Below are 20,167 nucleotides of genomic sequence, written 5' to 3'. Positions count from 1 at the left end.
TGCTCTGATTTAAAATAACATTAAGTGAAGGTATGAGGTTATTTTACTTATTCAACAGAGGAAAAGGAGTTGAGATACACCACTATGAAGCCATCCATAGATGACATTATATGCAGTACATATACGTGCATGTGTGTGTGTGTGTGTGTGCGTGTGTGTGTGTGTATAATGAAAATACCCTCTTAAATGGTTAATCTGAAATCAGAGTACTTCCATATACTTGAAGATTGCACAACTGGGATTTAATTGCTGTGTGACCTATGACTATAGTGTGGCCTCTGATTAGGCCTTGTTTATATCTCAAAGAACACTTTATGTGGATAATCCAGCCTTTCGCTTTTTTCTGTAGAACAAATCCAATCTCAGTGCAACCATCCCCCCCATATACTCCACTTTAAGGCTGTATTTTACAAACTTTTCCTAAAAAACCTGTAAGATATGTATCATTTTTCAGAAAATCATGAAATCTTGAAGTCATGAAAATCTTGAAAAACACTCGACTTTAAAAGAAGAGCTACAGAACAGAGTTGTGATCAAGACACTGGATCCTTTAAGAGGTCAGAGCATGAAGGCTGCCTCTGAGCTCACATAAGGCAGCATAATGAATCCCAGTGCCCTTGAGAATCCAGCCTTTTATATGAAAGCTGCATCATTTTCTATGAAAGAATTTTTCTTCTTGTAGTTGTTTCTTAAGACTATGGCAATGCTTCTCAATCCAATGTTAAGCCATATCCCAGGTATAAACAGAAAAAGCGTACAGTCCTCCAAATTCTACTGTCATATGAAATGCAAGATCAATTAAATATCATGTAAAAATGGGAAAAACTGCTGCGTTGTTTTAAAACTACACAAGCCAGCTCTCTAGACCCTTTGAGACTCAGTGGTTAACTGGGTTAACTCAAGAAATCAAAGATTCTGATTAGTCATGCACCTGAGTAAATAAATCTCTGTGTTTCAGTGATACTTGTCCTAGGGAAACCCAGCACCAGTCACTACAAAGGGCACCAGCTTTGGAATCAAACAGTCCTGGTTCAAATTTCTACTCTAATAGCTGTGCAACTATGGGCAAATTACTTAAGCTCTCTGAGTTTCAAGGGCCTAATTTTTATTTTTTTTATTTTTTTATTTTATTTTTTTAAAGATTTTATTTATTCATTTGAGACACAAAGATACAGAGAGAGAGAGAGAGAGAGAGAGAGAGAGAGAGAGAGAGCATGAGCAGGGAGAGAGGCAGAGGCAGAGGGAGAGGGAGAAGCAGGCTCCCCATTGAGCCAGGAGCCCGATGTGGGACTTAATCCCAGGACCCTGGGATCATGACCTGAGCCGAAGGCAGATGCTTAACCATCTGAGCCACCCAGGCGCCCCATCAAGTGCCTAATCTTTATAATGTGAATAATGAAAACAGCGATATACAGATATTATGAGTATTAAAATGAGACAAAGCACACAAAGTTTGACACATTTTAGGCACCCGATGAATTGTTCCCACTGGAATTTCTCCAATTTGGCAAATCCTGGTAGAATATTATTCAAGGTCATACATGGCTGGCCATATGATTGCTATCTTTATTTTTCAAATTATAGAAGACATGCAGAAGGCATTAGACACAGGAATCTAAAGGATATTTCTATACTTGGTTTATTGACAACTTCTTGGTAATAATCAGTTTATTGACAATATGCTATGGTATATATATATTTCATCTGCTTTCATATTAATTGAAAACTTACCTGGGATTATTGATAACTTTCACCAGTGCTTCATATAGCTCTCCTTCAGTAACTGTCTTCCATTCTAGCAATATCCCCATGCCTTTTGCCTGGACCCGAGTCATAGTATCATAGTGGTCTCCAAAGAGTGGGATTCCCACTACAGGTACACCGTGATACATAGTTTCAAAAATACTATTCAAACCACCATGGCTCAGGAAGGCTTTAATATTTGAATGCCCTAAAGAAGGATTAAAAAAGAAAACAATTTAACAGTACTGTGAATTACTCGAAAAAGAGATTTTCCAGAAATCTCTTAAAAGTCAACACTATAATAAATACACATTTTAGATACAGGATTTTTAAAGGCATGATTTCACTGATTCCTGCTCTACATCAATTAAAATGCTTATTATATACATAATGAACTGATTTGTATATATTAGTTAAGAGCCATTTTCAAATCACTGAAATTTACAGCTTTAGGGAGTGTATTACAACTTTCCCTCAAATGCAAGTATCAACTGACTAGCCACATCTATTTAAATGGCCAATAATAAAAAGGAAGTCAACAAAAGCAAGAAATGCCAAAAATACCAGGGTGCAACCACATTCTACTAAAAGTAGACATCCGGGGCGCCTGGGTGGCTCAGTGGGTTAAGCATCTGCCTTTAGCTCAGGTCATGATTCCAGGGTCTTGGAATCAAGCCCCACATCGGGCTCCTTGCTCAGCAGTAAGCCTGCTTCTCCCTCTCCCTCTGCCTGCAGCTTCCCCTGCTTGTGCTCTCTCTCTCTCTCTGTCAAATAAATAAATAAAAATCTTTTTAAAAAATAAAAGTAGACATCCATTTCTGGATATGCAAGCATTTATCTCTCTATATATATTTTATTTTTTTTAAAGATTTTATTTATTTAATTGACAGAGAGAGAGAGAGACAGCGAGAGAGGAATACAAGCAGAGGGAGTGGGAGAGGGAGAAGCAGGCTTCCTGCTGAGCAGGGAGCCCGATGTGGGGCTCAATCTCAGGACCCCGAGATCATGACCTGAGCCGAAGGCAGACGCTTAACCTACTGAGCCACCCAGGTGCCCTGGCACTTACCTATATTAATAAGTAGAATGGTTTTGTAAAAAAAAAAAAAAAATGTTGAGATGTGGGGCTGGACTCCTGAAATCCATGAAAAGTTTATGTGCTTATTCAAGGAGGAACACTGTACAGTACAAAGTATTTACAAAATTCAAGTCATGTCAGCTTCTATGCTTCACAATTTTAGGGTCCAATTTCAGTTTGGGTATATAAACAAGTAGGGACTGACACTTATAAAAATCAGTTGTAAGCAATGGAACATCATGTAACATCTAGTTGTCATGGGGATAAAAGAAGATAATTTATCAAAATTAATGAGGTATTTCAAAACCCAGATCTCCTCCTGAGCAGCCTATATTTCAGAAAGGGACCGAAAGCCTTGTATAAGAAGTATAGGACAAAGAAACACTGCACTTGGGAAGTGTGTGCCATGGCCAGAAAGGAACTACAGCTCATAGAAACAAACCTTTTAAATATTCGTACACCAGGTACAAAACGGACTTCCGGGTGTTGAACCTCGGTCTCAACTGGGCACCAGGATCCTCTTTACCCCCCGTCTAGCGGGGTTAGTCACTCAGTGTCACCTTTGCCTACAAATGGCTTCTCAACTCAGCCCACCTAATGGATCTGCCCTCTCAGTGCAGTTCAAACTTTCTTTTTAGTAGCAAAACCTTTTCTTTGAACAAAACCTTACTACCAAGCCCGGCAGTGACAAATGAGCCAGTGCTGGTGGGTGGAGGGCAGGGGGGGGAGTATGGAAGGAAAGGAGGGGAAAGAGAGTGGTTCAGTTCCTACTTCTCATCCTGGAGGAATCTTCTGATCATGGTTAACAGCCAACAGAGGACCCGCAAAGTCATACCTGGTGATAAGAAGGACACTAATCTCGGCAAAGGCAGAGAACTGAGATTCTGAGGAACCCGGAAGAGCTATGAATTTGAGGAGGACCAGTGGGTGCGGACCACTGAGTAGCTACACCTTGCTGCTGTACAGCCTCTCAGAAAAAAACCGTGAGAACAGTTCAGATGTTCTCCGATAGCGGAATCACACTGTGGCACTGAAAGAGTTGACAGGCAATTATCTTATTTAAATCTCTTGCTTCTTTCTACCTTCTACTGAATCTGAAGTCAGAATAGTAAAGACATAAAAAAAAAGAAAATGAAATACAAGTATTAAGAAAAGTAAATTGCCCTGTTTCTTCTTCAATTTTGTAATTTATAGAATAATATATATAATGAACTAGATGAAAAGGAATTATATATATATAAAGAAAATTCCTCAGTTTCTTAGTTATAACATTCAATTTGCTGTTTTTTAGGATGGGTCATTTTATAGCTTCTAAAAAATACTTTTCAAAAGCCTATTTTTAAGAATATTATTTTAGAGCCACTTACATACCTCACTGTTTTTCAGTTACAAAATTCAATTTGCTGGTTTTTAGGACGGGTCACTGTAGCTTCTAAAAAATACTTTTCAAAAGCCTATTTTTAAGAGTATTGTTTAAAGACAACTTACATAATCTGTTAGATTTTAGCATTATTGAACAGATGATGGTCAACATTACCAAAACTCAATAACATTTTTATTATTTCCTTAATATCTTAAAGGATAATATGGCATCATGTTTTCCTAGATATTTAATGAAATTACAGTTTTACTAATTATGCTTATTTAACATAGAGTTAAATTACTTATTTCAAATATCTTAAAAGAAATGCATATAATTGTTATTTTAGTTTTTATCTGAGGATCAGAATCCCAATAAATAACTAAATCATGAGTTTATTTAATAAAATGTTTCACAAATGTGTGGTGATTTAAGGGGAAATCTAAACAGACGAACCAAATAAAGATAAGACAAATTGACTGTTTCCTTGGCCTTCTGCTTCTCTTTGGTTTCAAACAAATGAATAACTTTGAATTTTTCTGAGTTCTCAGATACATCTGTAATAAAACTCTAACACAAATCTACATTTTCACTGTTTTAATTTTACTATCTTTAGCTGCTTAGTCTAATCAGGTATAACTTTATTCACTGCTAGTTTACACAGCTTATTAAGTATATTTTCCAGAAAATTAAAATTAGTGACTGGTCTAAAAATTTTAATTTATAGACCCAAATGATTATACTTGACAAATTATTTTCCAGTAAATAAAGATCCGACTTGTTGGTTTGAAATCTGAGATACTGGATGACATAATGACTCTCTCATAAACTACACACATTATTACAGAAGACATTCAAGTGCAAAAATCACATTTACACAATTAAGATCTAAAAGCCAAGTAAGTACCTACATGTCGCTGACTTACCAAGCAGGTCATTTTGTGGTAACCATTCTATAAGCTTCGTGTTGTTTCCTAGATTCTTTGGTTTGGTTCCAGAAAACCTAAAATGTACATCAGACAATGAATCTATCAAAAATCGAATTTTACTCCTGGTACGGACTCTGGTTAAATTATTAAATTTAAAATAAACGTTGAATGATCTTTTGTTGATATCTTAAGAAGGAAACCATGCTTTAGTAACAACAAAATTGTGATTTTCTTTTTCACATTTTCACTGATTGAGAGACATCTAAAAACAAAACAAAACAAAACAAAAAACACAAAAAAACACTTGGCTTGTCTTTTTCCGCCATCTTGGACCCAGTGGCTGCCTGCTGGGAATAGGACTCCTATAATGCCAAATAATGTCTGGAAGGCTGTGGTCCAAAGCCAATTTTGCTGGCGATGAGCGGGGTTTCCGGAACCAGAGGAAGCACACAGCTCTTAAAATCGAAGGTGTTTATGCTATGAATTCTATCTAGGCAAGAGATGTGCTTTTGTGTACAAAGCAAAGAACAACACAGCGACTCCTGGTGGCAAACCAAACAAAACCAGAGGAATCTGGGGAAAAGTAACTCGTGCTCATGGAAACGGTGTAATGTTTCATGCCAAATTCCGAAGCAACCTTCCTGCTAAAGCCACTGGCCACAGAATCAGTGTGATGCTGTACCCCTCAAGGATTTAAATTCAATGAAAAGTAAATAAATAAAGGTGTAGATCTGTTCTCTTGTAAAAAAATAAATAAATAAACAAAAAAGACACTTGGCTTATATTGAGATCTATTTTCCTTCAGTTCTCACCCAATTACAGAGATGGGGGTGACTTTCTTTGCTAGAAAGTCACTCTCCAGAGAACCCAGAAGGAGAAATGCGAAGCAGGGAGAGTCACACTGGGCAGTGGATGGATAGCTCCAGTCTCTGACACCTGGACCCTGAGGGAAGGTGTGAGAAATCGAAAGAAAGCAGAAAGTACTCTTCTCTAGCTTGGCCCCAGAGACAGGAGTTCTGTGGGGCGAAGGATATCACTAAGCGGTTTCTTGCCTTGATCTTTGCAAGATAAACCATGAACATGCTTAAGGACTGAGGGAGTGGCAAGAGTCTGAACTGAGCAGACACAAACTGCCCTAAATAAAGCAGAAGGCTGCTTTCTGGGTTAAGCCTAATAGAGGAAACACAATCGGACTGGCATCCAAAGGAAAATGTCTTAAACAGTGGGGATAAAGTATGTATCCATTTCATAGCTCAGCCAGGAAAAGTGGGAGCTAATCTTTACACAGCTGTTATAAAGGAAAAACCCATGTTACTCAGACCCTACTTGTAATGGCCTGAGCCTTCAGGGCCGATGTTGTTCACGGCAGTATTCCTGGAGCCCAACGGCAACAGCGTTCAGGTCTGATGTTTACATGCTGGGTTGGCAAGTCCAGAGACAGACACTTCTTGGCAGGGCCTTCCAAAGGAAGCTGGGCGTAATCTATGGATCTGTTTTAACCAGCATTAACTGGCAGGTTATTGTGTTTTTAAAAACCTGGTCTCTTGGATAAACGAAATAGAAAGCATTTATAAAGGGCAAAAGGTTCCATGAAATATTTTACCTGTTTAGTCATTCATGCATCATTCTTTACCTCATTCCAACACTGATTTGAAGGTATACAGAAGGTATCTAGAAATGCATGTAATTACAACAATTTTTTAAAATGACAATAACTAACAGAAGGAGAAATAGGTAAAGCTGAGGGTAACATAAAAGGATAAGGAGATAAATCATTCTGCATCATATTTTCCTTCTGGCTATAGACTTGATATCTCTTTCTTTATCCATCACAGAGTCTTAGAAATTAGTCCCTAGATTTCAACACACTAAGCAACAAAATGAAAAGTCAGGGGCATCCTGCTAATCTTGCCAGGGAGCCAGTGTGCTGTGCTTGACGGGAACCTGCAGGATAAACGAGGAGATACTGAAAATCAACAGTGAAGAAAATCAACATTATTACCTTACCTCCAAATCACTTTTTGGGGCAATCTCCCCAGAGCTCCAGCCAGTTTGTTAGCAATGTCTTCTGACAGATACTTGACACCAGCTCCGAAAGATACCAGGACAAAGCCATGTTCATTAGCACCATTCACCCACCTTTGGAGATCCTACAAATCAAAATGTAGCAGTTAATTTTATGAAAGACCAATATAGTTCATAATCAGCTTCCACAAAGTCTTTAAAAAGACTTCAGGTAATTTTCTTAAACCATTAGGAAGTAAAGGACATAATAACTGCTTTTGTTTAAAATATTTCATCTGACAACACTAACTGAAATAAGGAGGGTGGATGGCTAATTTAGTAAGACCAACAAATAACAGTAACAAAAAATCTGTAGCTAATGGCCTAAGATCTCAGTCAAAAAATTGAAACTGATGTTTAAAACACAATCAGTAATAAATTTGTATGAGGAGGGCGCCTGGGTGGCTCGGTGCGTGAAGCGTCTGCCTTCGGCTCAGGTCAAGATCTCAGGGTCCTGGGATCGAGTCCGGCATCGGACTCCTTGCTCAGCGGGGAGTCTGCTTGTCCCTCTCTGTCTGCCTGCTGCCCCACTCCTGCTTGTGCTCTCTCTCTCTCTCCCATAAATAAATAAAATCTTTAAAAAAATTTTTGTATGAGGATACAAGTGAAAGATGTGGATTGGACATAAAACAAAAACATTACCTACCACCCTCACCCCCACCCAGGAAGATTTTTGTTTTTAGGAGTGGGCTGACTTTATCTTGGTCTAAGCTTGGTAATTTTCATCTGGTGAAGAGTCATCCCGTGTTGTATGATAAGACAGAGAAGGAGTTAGCTAATAGTGCCACAGATCCATAAGCCTAATGAGTTTTACTATTTCCCTAAATATTTCTCCAACTCACAGAGAACACAAGTCATACATGCTCTATAGTGAGGCATCCAGGGCTTCTAGAAATCTCTGAATGGTTGCTCTCCCTCATGGTGTGGGAAAATGCTAAATTCCCAAACCTCTCCTTAGACAGCCAACAGATGCTCATGTAACTCGTGCAGATCCGAGGTTAAGTAGGGACAACTCTAACACTGCAGGAATCACTCATTTTGGAGGAAAGACACATGGACAAATTTTTGCCAGTATGGTTGATTTATACAGAAAATGAAAACAGTTTAAGTTTTAAGGGATACTATCCTTGCTTTATTTTATTCTGTAGGCACAAACTTGCTTTTATGGTACGTTAACCCCTTGAGTAAGTCTTTGTCAAAGACACTGAGCTTCAGTTTCCGGTATGAAAACTAACAGAGCCACAGCACTTTGAGGAACATGTAATTCCACTGTAAGGAACACAAACATGCTGTTGACAACACCTTTACCATGATACAGGCATGAAAACAGGGGACAGACCACTCTGTATTCATGATGTGCAGAGTGAGCTGTCACAGTTAGGTCTCACGGACCCTGCAGGTCTCTCATTCCGGATGAATGAGTTACTACGGTGTCACCCATGTTCTTTGCATTTCACACCCCTTTCTGACATACCCTGATTTATTGAAGGGGGAGTGGGGTGATCACTGCACAGTAAGAAGAATTGTCACAATGACATCACCACCCAGCTCAACACCAAGTATTTATATGGAACATTAGCCCCCCCCACCACGTCTTCCTTTCCTTTGCTTTTCCCCCTTTTCTTTTATCACTTAATGAGATCTGTATTAACAACTCTATTGTACTCATTCTTAGCAGGGAAGAGGGGGCCACATTTTATTTGTGTCCAAAATGAATTAGTGGGTAGTGTCTCTAGATGACTGGGATGATGATGGAAGGAGGTACACCCTTCTAGCTACTGAGTGGGTAAAATAGGCTGTGATTATTGATACAGCTTTCAATTTACATCCTACTACATTTACCAAGAATATCACATGTACTGAAAATATAACAGTATTATCTGTGGATTCAAAGTAAGAAACAAGAACAAACTGATTTAAAATTTTCATTTTAGATACAGTCCTAAGCCGAATGTACTTAAAACAAATATGAATGCTGCACAGTAGAATGACTCCAATACTACATTTTATCCCTATGGTTTCTCTTCAAGTAATTTACCACCTACTACCCAGTTCTCTAAAGATTAAAATTTCAGGGTCAACGCCATTTTTAAAAAAAGCTGACATTCACATATACTAAGCCTTACAATAATAATGTTATTTAAATTTTGTTTCCCAAGGACTTAAAAGGTCTTTGAGTTTCAAATGACTCTATGCAATAAATACTTCAGTTGTTTGTTCTTTGTTCTGCATGGCATAAAATGAAATCCATTAAGCTATTTTCCTAGATTTTTTCCAGCCATACTCATTAGCCATTTACAAGAATATATTCAACCATCTAGCCTTCATTGATAAGAAAGGGAGTAGAGAAAATGTTAGTCATTATAGTTCCCTTCAGGAAAAGCGCTCAGCATTTTTAGAAGATAATACTCCAATTGGCTTAGAATGAGGCCTCAGGGTGATTTCCAAACTGCTCTTCCCTGGGCTGGAGGGAGCGGGGACGTGAAAGGTCAGAGAAGGAACAGTGAGCCTGACGCTGGGCTCCTGGACGTAACCCATGAGAGCTCCCTCATAAGCTCTCATCTTCACCTTAAATTCACAAAACGTTTGGTGTGGCTTATGTTTTATGGGAACACAGAAGGGGCTGGGTTTTGGGTTTGGCTGACAAGCGTGCCAGGCAGCAGGACAAGCTGCAGCAGGCAAAGGCTGAAGGGATCCTGAACGTGCTGAATCACGGTGAAGACTTGGGAACCAGAACTTCATGAAAAGTATGCCTGGCTCTCCAAAGGGCTGAGAGGCCCCAGGGGGCATCTTGCCTCTATATACATATGCAGTATTTTCTGGAATTTAAGACCCCGCAATTATAAAGTGCAAATTGATTTAATAACAACTCTTCAAAAAAATAATAATAACCTTCATAATAAATGTGTTCAATATAAAAAAAAAACAATTCTGGATATTTAACACTGTCAAAGATAAAGGTACTTTAGGGGGTGCCTCGGTGGCTCAGTCGGTTAAGCAGCTGCCTTCGGCTCAGGTCATGATCCTGGGGTCCTGGGATCGAGCCCCACATCCGGCTCCCCGCTCAGCAGAGAGCCTGCTTCTCCCTCTCCAACTGCCTGCCACTCTGCCTACTTGTGATCTTTCTCTCTCTGTCAAATAAATAAATAAAATACTTTAAATAAAGGTACTTTAGAATGTCGCTGGCCCCCTGACAAATACCAGGTAAAAATATAGAGTAAAAAATAAACCTCATTTACAATATCAACAAAAACTATATATATCTAAGAGTAGAGTAAGCCTAACAAAATACACAAGATGTACATAAAGAAAAATTTACTGAAGGACAAAAAAGAAAAACTGAGGAAGTGGAGATGTAACATGTGCCAGGAAAGAAACATCAATGTTCTGTAGATGCTATTTTTTTAGTAAAATTTTTATTTTTATAGTAAATTTTTTAGTAAAATTTTTATTAAAAATTTTTTTTATAAAATATAATATTTATAAAATAAAAATTTTTAATAAAAGTTCAATGCATTCCCCGCCTACATTCCGAGAGGACTGCTACAGAACTAGAGCAGAGTCTAAAATTCATCTGGAAAAGAAAGTGTACAAGAAAGGCCAAGAAGATTTTTGAAAAAGAACAGGGAAAGAGAGTTCTCCTTCTAGATAATCAGAATGCACTCTAGAATCTAGAGCCATCTCTATGAAATGTTCAGTTTTAGGAGAAGAGACAGCAATGAAGGGGGCAGCAGAGCCAGACCCCTGCCTACACAGGAACCAAGCATTTCCATCAGGGGGGAGAAGAGTCACCAACCACGGATTTAGAAAAAATGAAGTTAGATCCTTCTACTAATATAAATTACAGAAGGAGTAAAAAGTCAAAATGAATTAAAATATATGAAATACTTGAAAAAACAGTACTTTTATTGTTTCTGGGTGTGGAAGGCCTTCCTGGGCCAGTCACAAATCCCAGAAGTCATAAAGAAAACACTGAGGGGGCACCTGGGTGGCTCAGTAAGTTAAGCATCTGCTTTCAGCTCAGGTCATGATCCCAGGGTCCTAGGATCAAGTTCCACACAGGGCTTCCTGCTCAGCGGGGAGTCTGCTTCTCCCTCTGCCGCCCCTTCCCCTGCTTGTGTGCTCTCTTTCTCTCTGACAAATAAATAAATAAAATCTTTTTAAAAAAATAAAAAAGCAAAATAACAATAATAATAGTAATAAATAGGTGCAGAAATATTTTCAATATACATAATAAAAGATTGATAGACAAAACAATGAGAAAAAAATTTCCACAAAATACTTCAGGAAACACCCATTTCACAGAAGGAAAGCAAGTGGCATTCACATGGAAAGACACTTAGTTTCACATGCTAGCCAGAGACACACAAATTCAAACTGTTTTCGTCTCTTATTCTCTGTAGTCTCTACATTCCTCTGTTAGATGGTGTCAACATATAATTTAATCCATTTTAACTTAAAAAAAAAAACAACTGAATACAGCATTTACCCTTAAGTATTACTGTTTTATAATTTTCTGTCAACTTTTTTGTTTTGCCATAAAGATAAAATGTCTTTTCCTAAATGGCTTCTTGGTCTACTGACTTTGTTAGCACTTTTCCCACATTAAGATTATCTTTTAAATTCCTATACACCAACAACAAGACAGAAGAGAGACAAATTAAGGAGTCGATCCCATTTACAACTGCACCCAAAACCATAAGATACCTAGGAATAAATCTAACCAAAGAGGCAAAGGAACTGTACTCAGAAAACTATAAAATACTCATGAGAGAAACTGAGGAAGACACAAAGAAATGGAAAAACGTTCCATGCTCATGGATTGGAAGAACAAACATTGTGAAGATGTCAATGCTACCTAGAGCAATCTACACATTCAAAGCAATCCCCATCAAAATACCATCCACTTTTTTCAAAGAAATGGAACAAATAATCCTAAAATTTGTACGGAACCAGAAAAGACCCCAAATAGCCAGAGGAATGTTGAAAAAGAAAAGCAAAGCTGGCGGCATCACAACTCCAGGCTTCCAGCTCTATTACAAAGCTGTCATCATCAAGACAGTATGGTACTGGCACAAAAACAGACACACAGATCAATGGAACAGAATCGAGAGCCTAGTAATGGACCCTCAACTCTATGGTCAACTAATCTTTAACAAAGCAGGAAAGACTGTCCAAAGGAAAAAAGAGTCTCTTCAACAAATGGTATTGGGAAAATTGGACAGCCACATGCAGAAGAATGAAACTGGACCATTTCCTTATGCCACACACAAAAATAGACTCAAAATGGTTGAAAGACCTAAATGTGAGACAGGAGTCCATCCAAATCCTAAAGGAGAACACAGGCAGCAACCTCTTTGACCTCAGCCGCAGCAACTTCTTCCTAGAAACATCGCCAAAGGCAAGGGAAGCAAGGGCAAAAAGGAACTATTGGGATTTCATCAAGATAAAAAGCTTTTGCACAGCAAAAGAAACAGTCCACAAAACCAAAAAGACAACCGACAGAATGGGAGAAGATATTTGCAAATGACATATCAGATAAAGGGCTAGTATCCAAAATCTATAAAGAACTTCTCAAACTCAACACCCAAAGAACAAATAATCCAATCAAGAAATGGGCAGAAGACATGAACAGACATTTTTCCAAAGAAGACATCCAAATGGCCAACAGACACATGAAAAAGTGCTCAACATCGCTCGGCATCAGGGAAATCCACATCAAAACCTCAATGAGATACCACCTCACACCCGTCAGAATGGCTAAAATTAACAAGTCAGGAAACGACAGATGTTGGCGGGGATGCGGAGAAAGGGGAACCCTCCTACACTGTTGGTGGGAATGCAAGCTGGTGGAACCACTCTGGAAAACAGTATGGAGGTTCCTCAAACAGTTGAAAATAGAGCTACCATACGATCCAGCAATTGCACTACTGGGTATTTACCCCAAAGATACAAATGTAGGGATCTGAGGGGGTACGTGCACCCCAATGTTTATAGTAGCAATGTCCACAATAGCCAAACTGTGGAAAGAGCCAAGATGTCCATCGACAGATGAATGGATAAAGAAGAGGTGGTATATATACACAGTGGAATATTATGCAGCCATCAAAAGGAATGAGATCTTGCCATTTGCAATGGCGTGAATGGAACTGGAGGGTGTTATGTTGAGTGAAATAAGTCAATCAGAGAAAGACATGTATCATATGACCTCACTGACATGAGGAAGTCTTAATCTCAGGAAACAAACTGAGGGTTGATGGAGTGGGAGGGGGTGGGAGGGACGGGGTGGCTGGGTGATAGACATTGGGGAGGGTATGTGCTATGGTGAGCGCTGTGAATTGTGCAAGACTGTTGAATCACAGATCTGTACTTCTGAAACAAATAATGCAACATATGTTAAGAAGAAAAAAAGAAGAAGATAGCAAGAGGGGAAGAATGAAGGGGAGTAATTTGGAGGGGGAGACGAACCATGAGAGACTATGGACTCTGAAAAACAAACTGAGGGTTCTAGAGGGGAGGAGAGTGGGGAGATGGGTTAACCTGGTGATGGGTATTAAAGAGGGCACGTTCTGCTTGGAGCACTGGGTGTTATGCACAAACAATGAATCATGGAACAGTACATCAAAAACTAATGAGGTAATGTATGGTGATTAACATAACAATAAAAATTTAAAGTAAAAAAAAGATTATCTTTTAAATACCCATAGTTTTCTTTAGTAATTTTATAGTTTCATTTCTTGAATTTGGGGGGGGGGGGTTGTTGCAACACTGGTTTTATTTTTTTTTATTTTTTTTTACTAACATATAATGCATTATTTGTTTCAGAGGTACAGGTCTGTGATTCATCAGTCTTGCACAATTCACAGCGCTCACCATAGCACATACCCTCCCCAATGTCCATCACCCAGCCACCCCATCCTTCCCATCCCCCACCACTCCAGCAACCCTCAGTTTGTTTCCTGAGATTAAGAATTCCTCGTATCAGGGGCGCCTGGGTGGCTCAGTTGGTTAAGCAACTGCCTTCGGCTCAGGTCATGATCCTGGAGTCCTGGGATCGAGTCCCGCATCGGGCTCCCTGCTCGGCAGGGAGTCTGCTTCTCCCTCTGACCCTCCCCCCATCTCATGTGCTTTCTCTCTCATTCTCTCTCTCTCTCTCAAATAAATAAATAAAATCTTTAAAAAAAAAAAGAATTCCTCGTATCAGTGAGATCGTATGATACTTGTCTTTCTCTGACTGACTTACCTCGTTTAGCATAATACCCTCTAGTCCCATCCACATCATTGCAAATGGCAAGATTTCATTTTTTTGATGGCTGCATAATATTCCATTGTGTAAATATATATACACACACACACACATATACACCACATCTTCTTTATCCATTCATCTGTTGATGGACATCTATGCTCTCTCCATAGTTTGGCTATTGTGGACATTGCTACTATAAACATTGGGGTGCATGTGCCCCTCATTTCTTGAATTTTTAATCCTTCATCATCCAGAATCTCTTTTTGGAGGAAAAAGTGAGGCTGGATCCATCTTTACTTTTAACTCAATGGATAGCCAGTCTTTTCAACACTATTGAATATTTCCTCTTGTTCTTACTAATGTAAATTCCGCCCTCTCGGTGGATTTCTGAATTGTATTTTGTTCCATGGATCTATATATCTGGTTATTCCTGTGCCTGGGCCAAAGACTTTTATTTCCTGTAATCTTGTAACACATTAATATTTGCAGTGTTAGATTTCTCTCATTAATTTTTATTCTGGGGATTTTACTACTTATTCCTGTATTTAGCATCTTCTTTAAGGACTCTTCTTTTTTTTTGTTGTTAGAAAATAGTGTACTATGTCAAGTTTTAAAAATCACAAGAGCTTTGGTTACAGTTTTGTTAAATACATCCACGGACACATTACTGCAGCCCCAAAGTAGTAAATACTGCAGTGTTATATGAGTGAATTTAATTACTTTAACATTTCCTTTATTGTTGCCAAGTTTGTGAAATTTATGAACACCAAGGAAACTTAATATGAACTTGTCATCAATCATTCTACTACTATCTGCTCTGCAATATGTTGAGTGAGCTCAAAAATACAGTTTCATGGTTACAGGCTACTGCATTTGCAGAAGTAGACAACGGACAAACCCGACTCTTCTTTTTTAACACATCAACTGCCATTTCCTGGCAGTACCACTCCTCATGTAGGTTATGGGGATTTGTGCATACATGGACTGGTAACACTTCATTTCACATACCCTATCAGTTAAAAGAGTGCATTCAGTCCTTTCTACTCAACTGGTTGACACACGTGCCACAAGATGCTCCACTAGATGGCGCAGCAAGCACGGAGTGCGGGTGTCTGGTGCCTGCAGAGAGCTCCCCATGCTTCTGACCATCAGGACAGGTCCAAATCCCCAGCCTATCTCTATGGTATTTCCTGCTCCTGTCTACGGGAAGAACTCGGTCATTTTCCAAATGCAAAGGAAAGCAAAATTATCACAATAACAAATCAAATATTAAGCAGGGAGCCCCATGCGGGACTCGATCCCAGGATCCCCAGATCACAACCTGAGCAGAAGGCAGACGCTTAATGGACTGAGCCACCCAGGCACCTGTCTACTCCTTTTAATATTTTTTCACATCCTTCATTTCTTGATATCCATCATGTCAAAATATGATGTAAAATTATTAAAAATTTTACACTTTGGGAGCGACGTGCCCCCCTCTGCCCTCTGTCCAGTCTCACAGAGCCAGGCTGCTTCCCCCTGGAAGCACCTGCAGTAGGCAGGTGCTTCCCTCACTATATTACTATGAATATTTCCATTCCTATACAATTAAAATAATCAATTTAGATACTTACGTAGGATTTGCTATAAGGTAATTATGTGTGTGTGTATACACACACACACACACACACACACACATCTTTTGAAAAGAGAACCTCACAATAAAAATTACCACTTTATCTTCTTGGAAGGTTAAGTTGTCTTTCCTTAATGGGAGAAGGTAAAATAAGGAATGTGGATAACATATTTTCACAATCAAATACTGTATGTTAATGTATTTGCTTTCTTTATTTGTTATAATCATGACCTGGATACACAATGATTTGTTTTCTAGTACTGCCAGATTTCTTTTCACCAAATGCCTTCACTTGGTCATAGGGAGAATAAGGCACTCTCCCCTGTTCCTTCCATGGACAGCTGTTCAGGACAAGCCAGGGGGAAGCAGCCTGGCTCTGTGAGACTGGACAGAGGCTGGAACAGGAGCCAAGAGATGTGCCAGAGTTAGACTGGAGGAGTGGGGGGCACGTTGCTCCCAAAGTGTAAAATTTTTAATAATTTTACATCATATTTTGACATGATGGATATCAAGAAATGAAGGATGTGAAAAAATATTAAAAGAAGGAGTAGACGGATGCCTGGGTGGCTCAGTCCATTAAGCATCTGCCTTCGGCTCAGGTTGTGATCCCGGGATCCTGAGATCGAGTCCCGCAGGGGGCTCCCTGCTCCGCGGGGAGCCTGCTTCTCCCTCTCCCTCTGCCCCCCACTGTGCTTGCTCTCTCTATCTCTAGTTCTCTCCCTCTCAAATAAATAAAATCTTTAAAAAAAGGGGGGGGAGGAGAAAGCAAGATCTTGAGAAGCTTAGAGCAATCATTGGGTGACTCCTTTTTTATATACTTAGCCACCTATCCAAAAACAAACAGAAACTTCCTATTAGCTGTGGCCAATGTGAAAACACCCCAACTCCAGAAATGTAAAAGCATATTTTAAAAAAAGATAATCCACTTCAGAACCAATGAAAGAAGAACTAATTAAAAGTTGGCTAGTGCAGGCCCCAGCTCTGTCCTGTCTAGGCTTCATTCTGAAGGCACAGGAATCTGGAGAGACTCCTAGGGAGATCTCTCACTGCTCTCTGAGACCTGGGGGCAGAGCGGGTGGCCGTTAGTTACCATCACATCTGTCCTGATGGCAGCCTGTGACCCAAACCCACCCTCTTCTCTCCCCACAAAATAGGAGCCTTGAGCGGGGGCCAGCACAGTTGAGAATGCAGCAACACTGCATCCTTTGTCAGCCTCGTCCATTCTGAGACGAAGAATGCCTGGACTGTGAGAGAATCCTACAGAGAGAGGACGATGGGAGAAGTGGGACCTTTTTTCTTGTTTCCAACACCAACATCAATAGGCCTCTTTTCCCATTTTAAAGGGCCTGACATAAAGAATGTTCCGCTTTGGTCAGGTGGGCTGCAGAGAATTGGAATATTCATCTGCAAAACTCAGTAGGTAAAATAATAATGAACATTTTGATGTAAAATGTTTAAAAAACATCGTGGGACATCAAACCTGATCTTTGGCTACTGCTAAGATAGTTAACCAAGACTTAACTAAACAACAACAAAAAATGCCATTGAAGATATAAATGTGAAAGTTACCATTCAAAATGAAATGTACTGTTATTTGATTTGCATTGATCTGACTGGCAAAGGATTTCATTCAAACCTCAGTTCCACAATTTGCTGTGTGATCTTACTCAAGTCTCCTATTCTCTCTCCAGTCCAGATTTCTCATCTCTAAAAGTGCTGATAATATTCACAAGGTCATTGTGAAGATTAAATGAGATCAAATATGTAGAAGTGCTATGTTAAGTAAATATTACACTGTTATTTTTCCCTATAAAGGATGTGCGATAAGCAATACACTGAATAGGGACTGAAATGATAGCCACGTTGAGAAGAGGGGGAAAAAAGTCATTCTGCACCAAGATACTTTCTCTCAGTTATACTCTGTTCACCATGTTTGAAATTCTTCCGAATAAAGCTCCTTCAAACAAATGAGAAGTAGTACAAAAAAATGTTTTACATGCAGTATCAAATCTGGTTGTCAGTTTTTCAGAACATTCAAGGGATTTCCAAGATTATCCAAAAGGCTTAAGCCACAACTAACCTAAAGAAGCAATACAGTGATGAATGTCAAGGTGATGGTTCTACTTTTTAAACATCTCAGAAGATGATTTTTTTATTAACACACTGAACATTTGGGAGAATGAAATTAAGTACCTAGAAGCGTGTGTTCATTTCCACTGGGATTCTGTAGTATTTTCTTTCTTTCTCATAAGGCTTTTAATTTTTGCTATTACAGTTACAGTGAAGAGTAGGCAAAATTTGAAACCTTGATTTGACTCTGAAGAGAGTAAAGTTTTCAAGGTTCTGAAGAATTTCCAGAAATTGCACACAGTCGTGATGTCCCAAGGTTACGATCATGGCAAAGTACTGAGCCATGATGGAAAGTAGCCGCTGGGTATAAAACAATGAAAATCTTACCAGAAAAAGAAAAAAAAAAAAATCAGTCCAAAAAATAACATCTAAATGCTTCTTTGTTACAAAAGCAAGTTAAAAATCCAGAGATTTGGGGAGAGTGAGAGAGATCTGAGTATGCTTATTTGCAACAGAGAGAAAATGAAGGGGAGGGATGAAGATGCAGAAAGAGGAGGCAAATGTTTTCTCTGCACATCTGAGTGTAGTGTACAGACGTGAGATCCAGAACAGGCTTTCCTTCACCATCTGCTGTCAGCTAAATGTTCTAAGTTCTGCTAGGAAAAAAAAAAAAAGGTCATGACTATCAAATAGTGTCCCAATCAATTAGGTGGGTTTCAAAGTCCATTTTTTAATTCAGCAAATACTATTGAGCACCTGCTATGTACCATACCTGACATTCTTTTAGGCACTTGAGACATATCAAAGAACAAATGAACAAAAATTCCTATCTTCAGAGAGTTTACATTCCTAACAACATGGCCATAACCGAACTTTCTACTGTTACCTCCCATCAGGTTTGGACACCTTATCTGCTCTTCGTTCCTCCAGATACAGCCTGCCCTGTGGTACCTGAGATTTCCTCCTTACATCACAGTGATTTACCAAAGCCCTGACAAAGGGTATTTATTCTCTGTTGATCTCCTCTGTGGGAGGTGCTCTCTCCCAGGACACTTATCACCTCACTTGAATGTGAACCTACACACAAGACTTTCTCTCTTCTTGGTGCTCACTACTTATTTTAAGAAATCAAGAAAGCTAATAGTAATCTACAACCTTAAACAGAGAAACAAATGCATTCCTTTATTTTTTTCTTTCCATTACTTAGATAAACAAGATTGTCTTTTCTCTAGAATTTGAGCCAACAAAGAGAATGCACTTTAAAGAAAGGTCTCATTTTTTAAATTCAACTTTAGCTACTAAATTATGTGGCTTGCCTAGAGAAAATAAAGGTAGGTGTGCCAGCCAATCTAGCTGTCTGTCTTGTTTCCTCCCAGGAAAAACCCAAAACTTTGTGATAATCACACTATTATGTCACAGAGACAGAATGAACAGGGCAAAATCCATGTCTAGGATGGAGGCAGATAAGTGAAACGCCTGTAATAAAGTGAAATTCATATACGGAGAGATTATCATGGGGTGTTTAGAAGAGATGGGGGGATAGGGGAGGACCAGATGGGGATCTAAACCAGGAATGGGCTGGTGAAGAGTAAGGAATGAATGCGTTTGAGTGTGTATTAGAACCAAAGACCCAAGTGGAGGCTTGGGAGAAGGTGGGGTTAGCAGGATCTTCAGGTTTCTGGTCTTGGAATCACTGTAGAACTAACCAAAGGAAGAAACATATAAGGAGAGCAGGTCTGAGGGGGTAAGAAGAAAAGCTGACATCTGGACATGAAGAATCTGAAATTTCTGTGTTCACTTCTGTTCCAAGTGGAACTCTCTAGAAAGCAGTGGGAAACAGGAAATGTGGGAGGGAAAAATGAGCTACAGATATAGCTTTGTACCTCAAGGGGAAACTTACGAGTGTTACGGACAATGGGACTGGTGGTCTCCTCATTGCATCTTTCTCCCAAAGACAGTATGATGAAGAAATTACTGCAATTCTTTTTTTAAATATTTTATTTATTTATTTGAGACAGAGAGAGAGAGGAGGAGAGGCAGAGGGAGAAGCAGACTTCCCGCG

At 39.2% G+C, this 20,167-nt stretch overlaps 1 protein-coding gene across 6 annotated transcripts in view; it reads right to left on the bottom strand.

The window, feature by feature from the left end:
• UGT8 (UDP glycosyltransferase 8) overlaps nt 1-20,167 on the bottom strand; it is a 129,360-nt gene that overhangs the window by 49,172 nt on the left and 60,021 nt on the right. For all 6 annotated transcript variants that reach the window (XR_012378010.1, XR_012378011.1, XM_073892175.1 and 3 more), the window contains exons 3-5: nt 7,115-7,257; nt 5,105-5,181; nt 1,732-1,951 (exon numbers count right to left, since the gene is read on the bottom strand). Coding sequence is in view for 4 of the 6 variants with exons in the window: in XM_073892175.1 (XP_073748276.1) it covers nt 1,732-1,951; nt 5,105-5,181; nt 7,115-7,257 (440 nt within the window). In the remaining 2 variants the exon portion in view is untranslated. The remainder of the gene's footprint in view (nt 1-1,731; nt 1,952-5,104; nt 5,182-7,114; nt 7,258-20,167) is intronic.

This window comes from Callorhinus ursinus, unplaced genomic scaffold, assembly GCF_003265705.2.
Source record: "Callorhinus ursinus isolate GAN/ISIS: 27379988/994484 unplaced genomic scaffold, GSC_fseal_2.0 scaffold4, whole genome shotgun sequence".
Taxonomy (NCBI): domain Eukaryota; kingdom Metazoa; phylum Chordata; class Mammalia; order Carnivora; family Otariidae; genus Callorhinus; species Callorhinus ursinus.
This window is presented reverse-complemented; position numbering and strand designations above follow the sequence as displayed.